The 16,367-nt window shown below is 41.8% G+C and overlaps 1 protein-coding gene across 1 annotated transcript in view; it reads left to right on the forward strand.

Annotated features, from left to right (window-relative positions):
* faf1 (Fas (TNFRSF6) associated factor 1) overlaps positions 1 to 16,367 on the forward strand; it is a 113,884-nt gene that overhangs the window by 85,853 nt on the left and 11,664 nt on the right. Inside the window, exons 14-17 of the mRNA XM_042334861.1 lie at positions 997 to 1,133; positions 1,753 to 1,841; positions 14,125 to 14,205; positions 14,786 to 14,863. Coding sequence (XP_042190795.1) covers positions 997 to 1,133; positions 1,753 to 1,841; positions 14,125 to 14,205; positions 14,786 to 14,863 — 385 coding nt within the window. The remainder of the gene's footprint in view (positions 1 to 996; positions 1,134 to 1,752; positions 1,842 to 14,124; positions 14,206 to 14,785; positions 14,864 to 16,367) is intronic.

The following is a 16,367-nucleotide window of genomic DNA, read 5'->3' on the forward strand; positions in this document are numbered from 1 at the left end:
ACGCCCAAAAACTCTGGAAAACTCTCCCTCAATCTCTCCGCCTTGCCCCCTCTTCCCTTTTTCAAATCCCACCTGAAAAACTTCCTTTTCAACCGTGCTCATGGCCACACCCCCCCACTCGCCTCGCAAGCAAGAAGACCTGAGTTTGATGCCCAGGCAGGGCGAAACGTTAGGCAAGCTTCCTTACTCCACACGTCTCTGTTTACCTTGCAGTAAGTAGGAACCTGGTTGTTAGTCGAATGGTGGATCGCTTTTCCGGGGGTAATATAAAACAATTAAAATAATAATTTGGTTAATCAATCCATCATTGTTTATGGGACTCTGCTGTGAGCAATTGCTGCGTTTCTCTCACAATATATATAGTCAATTCGCTTTACAGTATATTCTGTGAAGCGCTTTCAGACGTCTCGAAGACGTGATAAGATGCTACACCAAATGCTGGCCTCTTTACGAAAAAGAGCCTGAAGCTGGTTCCTGACACTTGTATAACAGGAGGAGACCATTTGGCCCATCAAGCTTTCAGAGCAAGGTGTTCATTTTCTTTTTGACCACGCCTTTGGTCATCTTCCTCCCCCTGCCCCTGGCTCAGCCCCGGGATCCATTACTGTGAAGCGTTCTGAGACGCCGTCCAGCGTGGAGGGCGCTATATAAATCCAAGTTGTTGTTGTTCAGTCTATTCCATTGCTCTGACTTATCTCCATATCACTCAGAGAAGGGTTTTCCAATGCGTTTTAAATCTCTCACAGTATGAAGTTGAATGCAGATATCTGTGGCTGAGTTTCGTCCCAGAAAGAGTCTTTATCCTCTGTGACGAGTACAAATATAGTGCCTTGCTGAATAAACTTAACTTTTGTTTTGTACTGTCAAAACTGCCGTTTATATGACTAGTAATTTGTAACCATACTTTGAATTAGCGAAGTAAAAATTTAGCCTCAAGACTGTTTAAGTTGCATGTGATGTGAAAAGCTTGACCTTATTATATTTTACCCCCTGCAGGTTTTTAAGCATGTGCACTAGACATTTTGGCAGTGTTGTGGCACAAACAATTCGGACGTACACAACGGATCAGTTTCCTCTACTTCTTATTATAATGGGAAAACGATCATCCAATGAAGTTTTGAATGTTATTCAAGGTATCCTAAGTAGATATTTTTATGATGTAGAATGTGTAGAACTTGGTGAATGAAATTTTTTTTTACACAGAACTGTAATAATAATCATCCTTGCATTTGATATAATGCCTTACCACGTTATTGAGATGCCTCAAAGGGCTTCACAGAATATATTGTAAAGTGCATTAGAGTGAACTACTCCGTTTTTGCTTTTATAATTTAGTATTTTTATTCTGATAACAATTGAATGATGTGAGTATCTTCATTTAAAATAAATATTTTAATGCATCATCTATTAGGATCTTTACTTGTAGGATCGACTTGTAATCTTTCTGGGAGGTTTTTTTTTAGCATACTGCAAACTAGATCTCCAAATGGACTTCTTCTATATTACAATCCCAGGCTCACCCGTTGTGAAGTTCTGTGAGACTTTCTCCTACGTGAAAGGCACTATATCAAGCTCATGTTGCGCAAGAAACTGCAAGGTCAGATGTGCACTGGAATTCATGCTTTTGTTTTAACATTGCCTTTGCAACATTCATTAAGAAAAGTTGTTAATTTGACATTGAAATGATTTGCCTTTTTTCAGTTTACATGAATCAAAATAATTTTAGTATCGTGTCTGTTCTTCTGTTGCTAGGTAACACAACAGTAGATGATTTGATGATGCGACTGATAAATGCCATGGAGATCTTTGCAGCTCAGCAACAAGAGGATATAAGGGATGAGGTAAAAATATATCAAAGCATAGCATTCTTTTAGATTTACATCTAAACATTTGGCAAATAAAATGATCAATCTTGTTTGCAGCTCATGAAGTTTCACGGAAATTTCTGATGCAAGTATTTGACTACTCTGACTTATGCCTCATAGACTATTATGATAAATGTATGCAGAATTTGTTCCTGCTAAAAACTTTAAGTACACACTATCATATTGAATATAAATTTAATGGGATATAAACCACTGAATGTTGTAAATTCTAGAGTGCAATGGAGTCTAGAGTTGCTTCTCATTTGAATGATTAATGCTGCTAAATGGCATTGTCTGGCGTTCACCAAGCAATCATCCTTTTGTTATTAACAATAGCAAACAAAATAACAGACTATTGACTTCTTGTGGTCCTCATGTCTGGCTAGAATGGATGGTAACCGTTCCTGTTTTAAACATTCTAAATGTATCCTAAAATACATAGCTATAAAGGTGACCATTGTCCCTTTGGTTATGAAAGTTGATAATGCTAAAAAATATTGCAGGCAAAGTTAAGAACCTGAAGGTACTTGTTCACTTTAATTTATGGTAATCTTGGCAATTTTCTTGCAGAGGTATTTAAACCTCAAGAATTTTGCTGGGTGCATATTCTTGTCAAAGCTTTGAGGGCATTGATAGGTTTGAGTAGAAGATGTTCGTAGAACTATGGCAATATGGCATTTTTGTTCAGTACTTTGTATAGCATCTACAAAACAGTTTTAAAATTTACTGTACTTTGTTCTGCGTCTTAAAATGATCACATTTTATATTTTTGGGGAACCCTTTACAAGTCTAGTTATAGAGTTAATATTTTTGCCTTTTAGCTTTGTAAATCATTTATTATTCCAATTTATTTTTTGCATAGTTTCCTGAAACAATTGCTACAGTGTAGCATTTCAATGATTATTCTGCACCGTTGACAACAAATCTGTTTTAAGAACATTTTAATTTGTGACTTGATATATAATTGGTAGTGACATTTTCCTGGAATTAAGTACTTAGTAAGGAATTTGTAATAATAAGTGTGTTGCCATTCACAGTCATAGACAATCTAGCATTGCGATTGACAGTAACCTACTAAACACATATCACTCTCTGCCCTTATCATTAACTCTGTGCTTTTGAATATATTGTGTTTAATAAGATGACTGTGCTACAAATGTTGTTCATTTTATGCATATTTCAGAGTTTATTTTTCTTCCTAAATTTGTATTTCTCTATTGCTAATTTGTAACGGAATGAACTTGAATACCTTTCATGCAAAGTAGACACTTCAATATATCATGCAGTTTAAAATTCTGAGGTTTATTAATTTTATCAATTTTATAAGATTGGCACAGAGATCACAAAGGAGTTGATCTTGTCAAGATTTTACTTTGTGATTGGAGACATCCTTGAGGAATGTTTTTATTTAAATTCTTGAAAGAATTGGTTTTTATTATTCGTATGATTTGTCGTGCTTCAAAGGGTGTTTTTACTTCTATTGTAGAAGAATGTGACTTAGTTCAAAATCTTACAAAAGATACAGGATATGGATTCCAGTTACTGTGTTTCTCTTAATAAGAAAGAACTGTCAGCAAAGCCACAGAAGACGACAATATAGATTGTCTTTGTATAAAGGAGACAGTATATGTTGTTTATGTTTAATGTCAATAAAGAAGATTTTACAGATTACTGTAGTTTTAAATCGATGAATGGACTGTCACTAGACAGCATAAGTAAACAGAAGAAACCTACAATTGCTTTTTTTATGCTTTTGAGAAAAAAGATTAACAACAACAACAACAAGATTTCATTTATAGAGCACCTTTCACGTCGGGAGGATGTCACAAGGCGCTGTACAGTTGGGTTGGGACCCGAGCAGAGGGGAAATGGTCAGGGTGAGGGGAGGGAAGGGAGGGAGCGAGGAGGGGGTAGAGAGTCGAGAGGGGAGCTGAAGACACGGTCAAAGAGAAAGGTCGTGAGACCGGCCTTGAAGGAGGAAAGGGAGGAAGTGGCGAAGGCACTGGGGGATAGAGTTCCAGAGCCTGGGGGCTGAAGGCCCGGCCACCGATGGTAGGGCGGTTGGGGCGGGGGATGTGGAGCAGACCGGAGCCAGAGGAACAGAGGGTACGGGCAGGTAGGTAGGGGGATAGTAGGTCAGAGAAGTAGGAGGGAGCGAGGCCGTGAATGGCCTTGTAGGTGAGGATGAGGATCTTGAATTTGATCCCCTGGGGGCTGGGGAGCCAGTGGAGGTGAGCGAGGGTGGGAGTGATGTGGTCGCGGTGTCTGGTGCGGGACAGTACATGAGCTGCAGAGTTCTGAATGACCTGCAGTGTGGAGGGAGGGCCGGGAAGGCCGCGAGGAGAGAGTTCCCATAGTCCAGCCTTGAGGTGATAAAGGCGTGGACCAGAGTTTCAGCCGCGTGAGGGGTGAGATAGTGCCGTAGTCTGGCGATATTCCGGAGATGATGGAAGGCAGTGCCAACAATTAAGTCAACAAGCTGATTTTGCACATCATGCAATGCAGGCAGGTTTTGAAATTTCCATCCAGTTTGAAGTACTTAAGTACATCCTCCTCAGTCACTCTTCTCCACAGCTGCCACTCTCGATTCTCTTGGCTCCTGTCACTTCCCGAACCGTCTCCTACTCATGAAAGGTTTGGCTGGACCTTATCAAATCTTACCACTCTCGCCTCCACTAAATCGTTGCCCTACTCCAAGACAATCTTGGACGCCAAGGATAACCCCAGGCTCCTCTTCTCCATCATCAACCAGTTCCTCCGCCCACCCTCTCACCCCTCGCTCATCCTCGATTTCAGTGCCAGCTGCAAGGCGATGCTGGACTTTTGCTAGAATCCAAAGTCGAGGGGATCCACTCAGCTGCCTCTGCCCTTCCATCTACTTCCCCATCTCCCCCTCTCATCCCGGCCCCTGCCCATTCCTCCCTCCACAACTCAAACCTGTCTCCCCATCCTCTCATCACCATTATAACCCTCATGAAACCGACCACCTGCTCACTCAACCACATCCGTACCCCTCTCCTTTACCTCTCAGCTCCACCTCCTTGCCCCTCTACTCACAGACATCATAAACCTGTCTTCTGGTACCATTCTCCTTTTCCTCTCCAAGGTCCTGGAACTAGTTGTTCCTTTTCAGCTTCGCTCCTTCCTCTCCCGTACTCCCTTCATCCCCTCCAAACAGGTTTCCCTGCCAATCACAGCACAGAAACAGTCCTAGTCAAAGTGACGAATGACATTCTGTTCATCTGCGACCAGAGCTCCCTCTGCCTCCTCGTCCTCCTTGACCTCACTGCTGCCTTGGACACTGTTGACCACTCTATCCTCATCCACCACCTCTCCTCTCACCTCAGCCTTCACGATTCTGCCCATGAATGATTCAGATCGTACCTCACACCGCCTCGACTTCATCTTCACAAACAGCTTTTCCTCTAGCCCCCCCACCGTCTCTTGTGGCGTTCCTCAGGGCTCTGTCCTCGGTCCCCTCCTCTTCAATACTTATATGCTCCCTCTTGGTGACGTCATCTGCAGACATGGGGTCAATTCCCACATGTATGCAGATGACACCCAACTCTACCTCTGCCTCCACCCTTGACTCCAGGACCATTGCTGTCCTGACAGACTGTCTGTCAGACATCAAGTCCTGGATGAGAGTGAACTTTCTTCAGTTGAACATCAACAAGACCGAGGTTCCTGATTGGCTCCCGTCAGCACCTCCTCACCTCAGGCGCTGACAGCATCACCATCTCTGGCCGCACACTCCACCTCACTAACCCAGTCCGGAACCTTGGACCCTCAACTATCCTTTCTACCCCACATCTGTGCCATGACCCGCTCTGCCTTCCCCACCTCTGCAACGTCGCCCGGCTCTGCCACTGTCTCACACCGCAGGCCCCCGAGACCCTCATACACGCCTTTATTACATCGAGGCTTGACTGCAAGCTCCCTGCTTGTCGTCCTCCCCAACTCCTCCCTCCACAGCCTGCAGATCATCCAGAACTCTGCAGTCCGTGTCCTCTCCCGCACCAGGCTCTATCACCCCCATCCTCACCCGATCCCACTGGCTTCCCATCACACAGAGGATACAGTTCAAGATGCTGGTCCTCACCTTCAAAGCCCTCCATAGTCTTGCTCCCCCCAACCTCCTAATCCCCTACCATCCTGCTCGCTCCCTCCTCTCAGCAGGCACCGCGCCTGCTTCATGTCCCGCGCCTTGCTCGCCCCACCATTGGCGGGCGGCCATTCTGCCCCCACTCTGGAATTCCATCCCACAGACCCTCTGCCTGGCCCCCTCCCTTGCCTCCTTCAAGACCCTCCTCTTCGCACGCTTTCAGTCGCCCTGCTTCCCCCCCGCCGCCCGCCCTCTACCCTCCCCACTCCCAACCCTCAGCTTGGGTCTGAAATACTTGACTATCCAGCGCCTTGGGGTGTCCTACTGACGTGAAAGGTGCTATAAATGTAATTTTGTTGTTGTTAAAATGTGTTAAGCTTTTCCAGCTGAAAGACTGCTTTTCTCTTTAAGATATGGTTAAAGTCACCAAGTGGCACACTGTCGTTCTAAGTTATTAAACCTCAGATCTACAGACGATGTCATTGGGTCACTTCATGGTATCTTGCTGCCCAATAATATATCAACCTGAGATTCACATTGGAGAAGAGGCCTTTTTTTTCCTGAACTTGTGCATTTTGCCCAGAAAATACGTAGTTAATCCACTTTACAGTATATATCCTGTGAAGCGCATTGAGACATCTTGATGAAGGGATAAGGTGCTGTATCAAATGCAAGGATTATTTATAATAATAAATATTATTATTTCAGTCCAGTTCATAGCAAATAAATAATTCACTTCACTTTTTTTGATTTTAACAAAAGAAGAACCATTAAAAGAAAACATTTTGTTAAGGGTTTATTTCCTAATGGATAGTGCATAAATTCTGCTTTAGGGTTAAGCAAATATAATGGGCTGCGTTTATGTAGGAGTATTTTGCACTAAAAAGCCTTGTTCAAAGACCTTTGTTTCAAGAGGTGTAGGCGGCTCCTACTTGCTCGATACCTCAGTGTTGTATGACAGACCACAAATGCGTGAACTTGTCACATAGAAACTAATGAGTAGATACGGCTAGTTAACCATTAACATTAGAATGTAGCACACCTGTCTTTTGCTGCCTAAACCTTTTGCCTGATGATTACCCCATTCTATGGATTATAGTAACAGTTTCTGACAAGCTTATAAGGTGGGGCTCAGTTTAATGGTAGCAGTATTTGGTGAGATCTCCAGAGTGCATTCTTTTATTCCAGCTGTCAAAGTTTATTATTGTAAAAATGGTCATTGTTGCATAACTGGCAAAGCTTGTTCAAGCTGTGTTTTTTGAAGGAACAGTGGGCCTTGCAATCTAGTTGACTCTTTGTGGGCTAATTCTGGTTTAGAAGATATGCACTGCCAAAGAAATGTAAACTTGGTGTCTGCCTTAAGAAGGTAAATGGATCAAACAGTGTAGTATTGTTTTATATCAATAAATTCCTCCTCTTTCCCCCACCTCCATGTACTTCAGTCTTTTTGATTGCAAGAAATCCCTCCTTCTAGCTGGAATACCAGAAGCTTTTGGGTATTGTACTACATGATCCCTACAATTAACAATTCCCAGCACAATGATTGATTTTGTATATTGAGAGAGACTTGTATAGGATAGCAAAAACATCTCAGCTCCAAACGAGAAAATAGAAGATTTCAAAAGATATCTGTGGCTATGTTTCTAACCTCGAAGTTCTAACGCATTAGTTGAGGGGATCTGAGAAAAAGAAGTGTTACTGGAATGAACTATGAGGAGATTTGATGGGCAAAGCAATAATTCTAAGCAAATGTGGAGGTGTATGAATGTCCTCAATGCTCTAAGCCAAAATCCAAAGTCGGGTCATCTCAATTGAACAAATACCATGATGTACTACTTTATTATTCCAGTATTTAGACTGCATATCTTTTCTCTTTTCCATAAAAAGCTCTAGCATGGTCAGAGTGATCTAAACTGGTAACCAGCATAGAATGTTGCAGTTATCAATCACAGGACAGAAGTCTGAATCCATTTATCGTCTGTCTGTGCTGCACTGGTTAATTTGAGTTTTCCAGTTTCACTTAAAGCCATTTTGTTTGTTTTGTAATTTTTTTGTATTAAATAGAGTGGTGAACTTTCTGTGTGATTTATATAACGCTGAAGAAATAATTGAACAAGCCAAAAATAAAAGTTGTTTTTCTATTTTATAAAATGAGTGAAAAGGAATTGATGTAACTATGTTTTGGCTTAAAATAAAACTGAAAAATACCGCTCACTAACTCAATGACTAAGTTGTCAAAATGCTACTTTGAGCCTTGAGCGAGAAATGACTAGTCAAATGTAATTTGTATGATTTATGGGGATTTTATTTTTGCGTAAAATTGAAAGGAGTTGATCTTAACTGGTTTGGACTTGTTGCTGCACCTGATGATTTCTTTGGGCAGAATACCAGATTAGATGCATTGTGAGTTCCAGTAAATTGTCAGTCAAATGTTCACTGATCTTGGTGAAACATTTATGAAAATTAACAATGTGAGCTAAATGTATTCATGCCTCTCATGAAACTTCAATTTACATATCTAGTTTGTTTCATATACTCAGTTTGCAAACTTCTAGTGGAGCAGAAAGTATCGTTGTGACTCATTTGGGGAATTAGCTTGTCATGAAGCATTATCGTTTGACAGAACTAAATTATATGTTCGTGACATCTTAATTCTTCCTTTTAAAAATTAAGCAACTATTTTTGGATGTTGACTTTTTTGGAAATATTATCTTCTCTGTTAATGGCTGGATTTGACTTCAAGATCCGCCAATAATTTCAATTTGAGCCAAAATATTATCACATGAACCATCCACTTCTAAGGATAGATTTGAAATTCAATCAGCTGATAACTATTGATACTTTAACCAATATTAGTCAATATTAGTCAATGACTGATCTGACTGACCAACAATTAATGACTGTAAATACAATTAGAGTTAGATCTTTTTGTTCTGTGTTGTATCTCAGGGTCCAACAAAGCTGTGGCACATGAATCTGCACAGACTCCTCCTTTCTCAGGTTTTATTCAAGCTTCTAACCTTCAGAACTACTGGAGGTGATATTATCTGTTTCAGTAAGGTTCCTTACCTCAATATCAGAAGAGCCTCCCTACTTGATTCATAAAAATGTACAACACAGAAGAATGACATTCGGCCTTTCTTGTGGTATCCGTTTCCTTGGCACACAACAATTGCAGACAACAACCATAGACTTCCAAAATGGTAGGAGAGATTGTTCATTCTGCTTGAGAGCAGAAATTTGATGTTAGTATTCAAACTCAACAACAGCAACTTGCACGTATATAGCGCCCCTCACACGAGGTAGTGTCCCGGAGCGCTTGACGGTGGTGGAGGCTGACAATGAGCCAGGGGGATAGGGAATGGGGAGGTGACCGTAAGCACGATCAAAAAGGAAGGTCTTTAGGTGAGATTTGAAGGCGGGTAGGGAGAGAGCAAGGCAGAGGGATTGAGGTAGAGCATTCCAGAGCGGTGTCGAGGTGTGGTAGAGTGGGGGGTAAGCAGGTCAGATAGGTAGGGAGGTGCGAAGGAATCAAGTGATTTGAAAACAAGTGAGAGGATCTTGAAGTCAATCTGTATGGTGATTGTGAGCCAGTGGAGTCTGGGAAGGTCTCGAGCTCACTCAACATTCAAAAACTCACTTTATGTACAATGCTTACAGCTTGAAGAGGGTAACTTTCCTTTGGTCTGGGTTAACTCACTGGGCTAACTTGCTGTGATATGTAATTGTTTTGCCCATTAAACATTATTTCCCACAACTATCTTTCATTTTTTTAATATCATGCCCTGGGTAGTAGGTATGTGACCTCAATATTCTACCAACAGAATTCTGAAATCCTGCACAAGAGTGACTCAGGGTCACTTCTCTCTCTTGACAAGTTCCTGGTGTCGCTTCATGCTGGCAAGGCTAAAGATTGGCAAATGAATGATTGCAAACAAGAACCAGAACCCTTTTGTTACATATTGGGGCTCGTACATTGCCTTTCATGATGTTACATTTTAAACCAGCGAGCTTTGTAAATGCACCCTTATTATTTAATAAGAAGGCTTGATAATTGATTTTGGATACAAATAGCTTGGCAGTTGACTCAAGTTTAGAAATCCAATGAGCTAAACAACTTCCTGGTTATTTTCATTCTATAGAATTTCTGCTCCTAACATGAGATATCCATATTATCTGGAACCAAATAATTCAGTTTTTAATTCAGCTTCTGAAACGATCAGGGCTTGTTGAGAGGATGATGCACCCCACAACATTTCTCAACGTTTTGTGCCATGACATTAATTCTGATAGATTTATCTTTCCTGTTGACCAGGATGTTGTGCATATTGGCTGTTGTAAACTGGTCATTTGCTCAATTATGTCCAATTGTAAGCTTGCCTTGAGGTTTTTTGAATCATGGATTTGGTTTTTTGATGTTGATCGCTTTTGAGTGTCAAATAGTGCAATTGGTAAAGCTGGTCTGCGAAGCGCTTCTATAAGATTGTGGAACTTATTTTATGTACCAATTCTTGGATGTTGTCCAGCGCCTTGGGACATCCTCCCGACGTGAAAGGTGTTCTATAAACGGAATCTTGTTGTTGTTGTTTATTTCTCAAAGTTTAAATTTTTTTTTTAAATCCCTGATAAAAGGGGGAAGGAAGCAAGGTTTAACCAAAAGCAGTGAAAAAAGATTGAAGGCAGGGAGGTTGGTAGCAAAGTGAAGAGTTCCATCGGACAGGTGCATGATAACAAAAGCTTGGCCATTAATGGAGATTGAGCGAGCAATAGATCAGTCGGATTAGCAGACAAGCTAAATATAATCTGACTACAAGCAGCCAGTAAAATCTGTCAGCGAATGGGTAAATACAAATATAAAGTCTCATGTCTCTGCAAAAAGGTCTCTAGAAAAATGATTATTTTAAAGGATTCTCTTTGCTAGGGACATGGATTGTTGGTATTATGTTGAATATTATCTCAGTGGTTTCCATGGTTTGCTTTTAGTATAATTAAAAGGTGAGCGGGACTAAGTACCAGTTATCTGATTTATAATGGAGTTTTAGAGCTCATGGATCTCTGCAAATGTTGCTGCTTTTTTATTTGCTGCTCGCTGGACACAAGCAACTGATGCATTTTATTCTCCTGGTAAATTGAGAGGGAACCAAAACTGCATAGTGTTTAATCACGTCAATAATGATATAATAATAATAATCTTTGCATTTGATATAGCGCTTTTCACGTCTTCTCGACGTCTCAAAGCGCTTCACAGAATAGACTGCAAAGTGAATTGACTGTATTTTTGTGGGCGAAGTCTCAAAGTGATTCACAAGTTATTACTGTCACCAACACAGTGCCACAAACAGCCATGAGGTGAATAACCAATTAATTTGATGAATTGCTGGCCATAATATCAGGATAAACTCTCTTCACGTTTTGAATTGTATAATCTGTAACATCCCGCAGAAAGAAAACAGATCGAACCCTATTTTCACATTGCCTCTGGAGTGCAGCACTCACTCCTCCAGTCCTGCCCCATGGTGTTGGACATCACTAAGCGTAGATCTTAAACCTAAAACTTGCTGATCCAAAGAAAGAAAGCATGACGCACATTATTTCACAGCAGTATTGTGTGATGCTGCCCTAACTGCCAGTTTTACGCAGATCAGCACTGGGATTACATTAACCTTTAGAATTAAAATTATAATTTATGGTATTTCGGGACTGCTGATTTCATAAATCAAGTATTTGCAATAGCAAGCCAATTTCTACACTTTCTGTTGATGATGAGCAAAGTGCAGATAATTGGACATCACTCAGAATACACATCAACAGCACTACAGGTACTAATTTAAACAAATTATTCCATCAGCAGTTATACTTTCACTAGTCACTGTGTGAACTCAGATCATTCAGACTCTGCCGCCTGCATACTGACCTGGACCAAACTCCGTCCCCACATCACACTAGTTCTGGCCCAGGCTCCACTGGCTCCCCATCACCAACTGGATCGACTTCAAGATCCTCACTCTCGTGTTCAAATCCCTTCACTCTCTGGCACCTCCCTCCATCTCCAACCTCCTCACTCCCCAATCCACCACCCGGCGCCTCAACTCAACTGGCCCCAGCTCCTGCTCGTCCCTCACACCCTCCATCCCACCATCGGAGGTCGCGCTTTCAGCCACTACGTCCTGAAACTCTGGAACGCTCTCCCTCAATCCCTCCGCCTTGCCCCTCCCATTTTTCAAGTCCCGCCTGAAAACCTTCCTCTTCGATTGTGCTTACAGCTCCCTCCCCAGCTCGGCTCAGAATCAGGCTCTGCCACTGTTGAGCGCTCTGAGCTACCCTCGCTGTATAAGTGCAAGTTGTTGAACTCTTTCCCTCTTTCTTTGAATCCAATCCTATACTGTACAAGACTTGCCTTTGCGTGCTCACGTAATTTAGAAAGTGCAAGTAACTTTCATGCCTGGTGATTTCCGACAACTTTAGGAGTCCTGTAGCTCAGTGGTTAGAGCACTCGCTTTGCAAATGAGAGACCTGAGTTCAATTCAAGGCAGAGGGCGAAACCTTGGGCAAGTTTCCTTACTCCACACAGTGCCTAATAATAATCCCTCCAAAACAAAAACAATAATAAATTGGTCATTTTCAATCTACGACTGTTTGTGGGACATTGCTGTGCGCAATTGGCTGCCACGTTCGCCCACAAATATACAGTCAATTCACTTTACAGTGTGTTCTGTGAAGCGCTTTGGGACGTCCTCCCGACGTGAAAAGCGCTATATCAAATGCAAGGTTTATTATTATTATACGTACAAAAAAATAGATTTTTTTTTGTGAACCACAAACCTGTATTCATTTCTGCATTTGACTCCAATGTAGACATAACCAGTTTTCTACAATATTTTGAACAAAGAAAGTTTGAACTGAGGGCATTGAAACTATGTCTGAAACTTCTTGATTCTTATCTTTTTATTGCTATTATGATTTTTCTTCCTTTGCATTTGTTTGCATGGGCTTTAAAGATAGTAGTGTTTGGGGGGAGTAAAGTAAGCAAAACAGATTGTGCTCTCTGCAGTCCTTAACAAAAGGTTTTGTGATTTGGGTAATGACTTGAATTCCACTTTGTCACTGGAATGTGAATGGGCAGCAACATCTCTGAGCTAAGCATTCATTGCAGACTTCAGTCTTGTGGAAGAGAAATGTGAAATGGGGGGCTGGGAATGCAAAGCCACATACAGAGATGAAATCCCGAAGTTTAATAAACAATCTTTTCCAATATACGTTACTTTCATCTCACTCCATGCCTGTGTTTTTTATTGTGATTTATTCCCCTAAGTTACAAAAATCTTGCCATTTCCTTTCTACTAAAATGACTCAAAAAAAACATTGAATTGAAAGTCTGATGTGTTCTTAATCGGCATGATGTTTAAGTTTGTAGATTAATCCTACCAGCTACATACATTAAAGTCCTGCAAACTAAAATCAACTCAAAAGCAGCTTTTCATTTTCTTTGTTAATTATGTAATGAAAATAATCCTTGCATTTGATATAGGGTCTTATCACGTGATTGAGGTGTCTCAAAGTGCTTCACATGATATCCTGTAAAATGGATTTTACAGTATATCATGTGAAGAACAAGTAACCATTATATTTTTTTCAAAAGCAGTTATATTTGCAACAGGTTTTAGAATACTTTTGTAGTCTATTTAATTGATTTTGATTTCCACTTCAAAATGGAGACCAAAACAGCAAAGCATTAATCTCATCAGGTTCACATTGACCAGATTTTTAAAATAATTCTAAGAAAAGAAGCCGAGTAATAGATTAACAGGTCCGGTTGTTCTTGAAAAAGATTTAACGAGGCTTATTGAAGGGACTTTTGTGTCTAGGAAGCACATGGTGAATTTTAACTTGATGCTATCCAGATATGTTGTTGTATGAGTTGTTGACCCTATCTGTTCTTGGAGTAGACAGATGGTTGGCCATTGCACAATATTGTATTGTAGTCATAATTTTTTATATTAATGTTTGAAGAGCATTCTTGATGTTGGTGATTTGCCATTTTTATGGCAGAATATCAAACTGTGTACATTGAATCTCAATACAGGAATGGCACAACTGAGAATTTTATATGCTTGACTGCAAACTAATTTGGTCAAATGTCCTATCTTTTGTCAGGATGAACGTGAAGCAAGAGAAAAAGTGAAACAAGAACAAGATGAAGCATACAGACTTTCTCTGGAAGCAGATCGAGCCAAGGTTTGTTCATGCCTTTTCACAGTGTTTAACGTGGCAACTAAGAATTAATGAGAAAATGGGTTTTTATATACATTTGATGGAAAAGAAAATATTTAGTGTTCTTCATCCATGGTTGTGTTGAAATCCTTTGAGCTTTGGTTGGCTAAATGGTTCACAGCTGAGCACAAATTCTGCCATCTTTTGATAACCAACGACGTATATTTTTGCAGCAGAGGCCGCAGCAGAGCGATTAAGAGACTGAAGGGAATTCTGGCCCAACTCTTCCTAACCTGGTGGCCCTTTAAGCTCCTCCATATTAATTAACTTTGTCATTAAAATGGTCATGATGGGAAACTGTGAACAGTGTCATGTTTTTTAAAAAAATTATCACTATAATAACTTTATAACTGGGCTGCCATCTATCTGAGATGTCTAATCTTACCAAATATGTTCAGCTTTTAAGGTCTATTTAGTATAATCGAAACTAAACTGGGCCGTGGAATGAGATAACCCAAATATACTGTTGCTGCTAGCTGTTTATAAAATTGTTCTTTAAAGTTCTTTAAAGAATTTAAGTTAATAAAGTCTCTTTATAAATTAGCGAGAGGCACAAGAAAAAGAAATAGCAGAACAGGTGCGTCAAGAACAGCTTCAAAAAGAACAAGAGGAAGAGCGGGAGGTAAGCTTTTTATCCTGCTACTGCTGTGGCTTTGAATTGATAATGAAGCATCTGAATGCTTGAACAAATCGTTTCAGCTGACTGTGTCACTGATGTTTTCTGAAAATTATTTGAGTAAGAGATAAGGCCTTCACAAAATTATACTTACACTTACACAGCGCCCTCCACGCAGGGCAGCATCTCAGAGCGCTTAACGGTGGTGGAGCCTGACTCTGAGCCGAGGTGGGAGCAGGAAGGTGACTGTAAGGATGGTGAAAGAGGAAGATTTTCAGGCGGGACTTGAAAGAGGGGAGAGCGTGGGCAAGGCGGAGGGGTTGAGGGAGAGTGTTCCAGAGTTTCAGGACGTAGTGGCTGAAAGCGCGACCTCCAATGGTGGAGCAGAGGGTGCAAGGGACGAGCAGGAGCCGGGGCCAGTCGAGCGGAGGCACCGGGTGATGGATTGGGGAGTGAGGAGGTTGGAGAGGGAGGGAGGTGCCAGAGAGTGAAGGGAAGTCGATCCGTTCAGCGATGGGGAGCCAGGGGAGCCTGGGCCAGAACTGGTGCGATGTGGGTACTGAGTTTAGTTCTGGTCAGTGTGTGGGCGGCAGAGTCTGAAGGAGCTGATCTTTTGAATAGTGGAGCTGGAAAGATCGGCGAGGAGTGGGTTGGAGTAATCCAGGCGGGAGCTGACAAACACATGCACGAGGGTTTCGGCTGCATTTGGGGTAAGGTACAGTCGGAGGTGGGCAATGTGGCGGAGATGGAAGAAGGCGGTCCTGATCAGGGACCGGATATGGGGGAGGAAGGACAGCTGGGAGTCGAACTGGACACCTAGATTGGGCACTGGTTCGGTGAGTCTGAGGGAGAGCCCAGGGAGGTTGAGGAGTTGAGATCTGCAGGAGTGAAGATGTTGATGGAAGCCAAGAAATATGGCTTCCGTCTTGTCCATATTCAGCTGCAGGAAGTTTACACTTATCCAGGCCCTGATGTCTGCCAGACAAACTGATAGAACATCGGGGGGACCTGGAGTTGGTACTGGAGGAGACAATACCATAATTAGGATTATTATTTGACAGATTGATCAAAACGAAACACATTTTGGAAAAAAACACATCTTGTCCATCTGTGACCAGGGCTCCCTTTGCCTCCTCGTCCTCCCTGCTGCCTTCAACACCATGAACCACTGCATCCTCCTCCACCTCAGCCTTCAAGGTCCTGTCCTTGAATGGTTCAGGTCTTCTCTCTCATATTGCCTCCTCACTTCAGGCACTGGCAGCATCCAGCATTCGCGATGCAAACTCCACCTCACCAAGCCAGTCAGGATTCTGGGATCTTGTTCGACCCTCAACTGTCCTTTCTTTCATATATCCATACCCACTCTGCCTTCCCCTACCTCCACAACATCGCCCGGCACCTCCACTGCCTCACCCCTAGGCCACAGGAACCCTCATCCATGCATTCATCACCTCAAGGCTCAACTATGGAAACTCCCTCCTTGTCAGCCTTCCCAACACTTCCCTTCACA

Source organism: Callorhinchus milii, unplaced genomic scaffold (genome assembly GCF_018977255.1).
Source record: "Callorhinchus milii isolate IMCB2004 unplaced genomic scaffold, IMCB_Cmil_1.0 Scaffold5, whole genome shotgun sequence".
Classification (NCBI taxonomy): Eukaryota; Metazoa; Chordata; class Chondrichthyes; order Chimaeriformes; family Callorhinchidae; genus Callorhinchus; species Callorhinchus milii.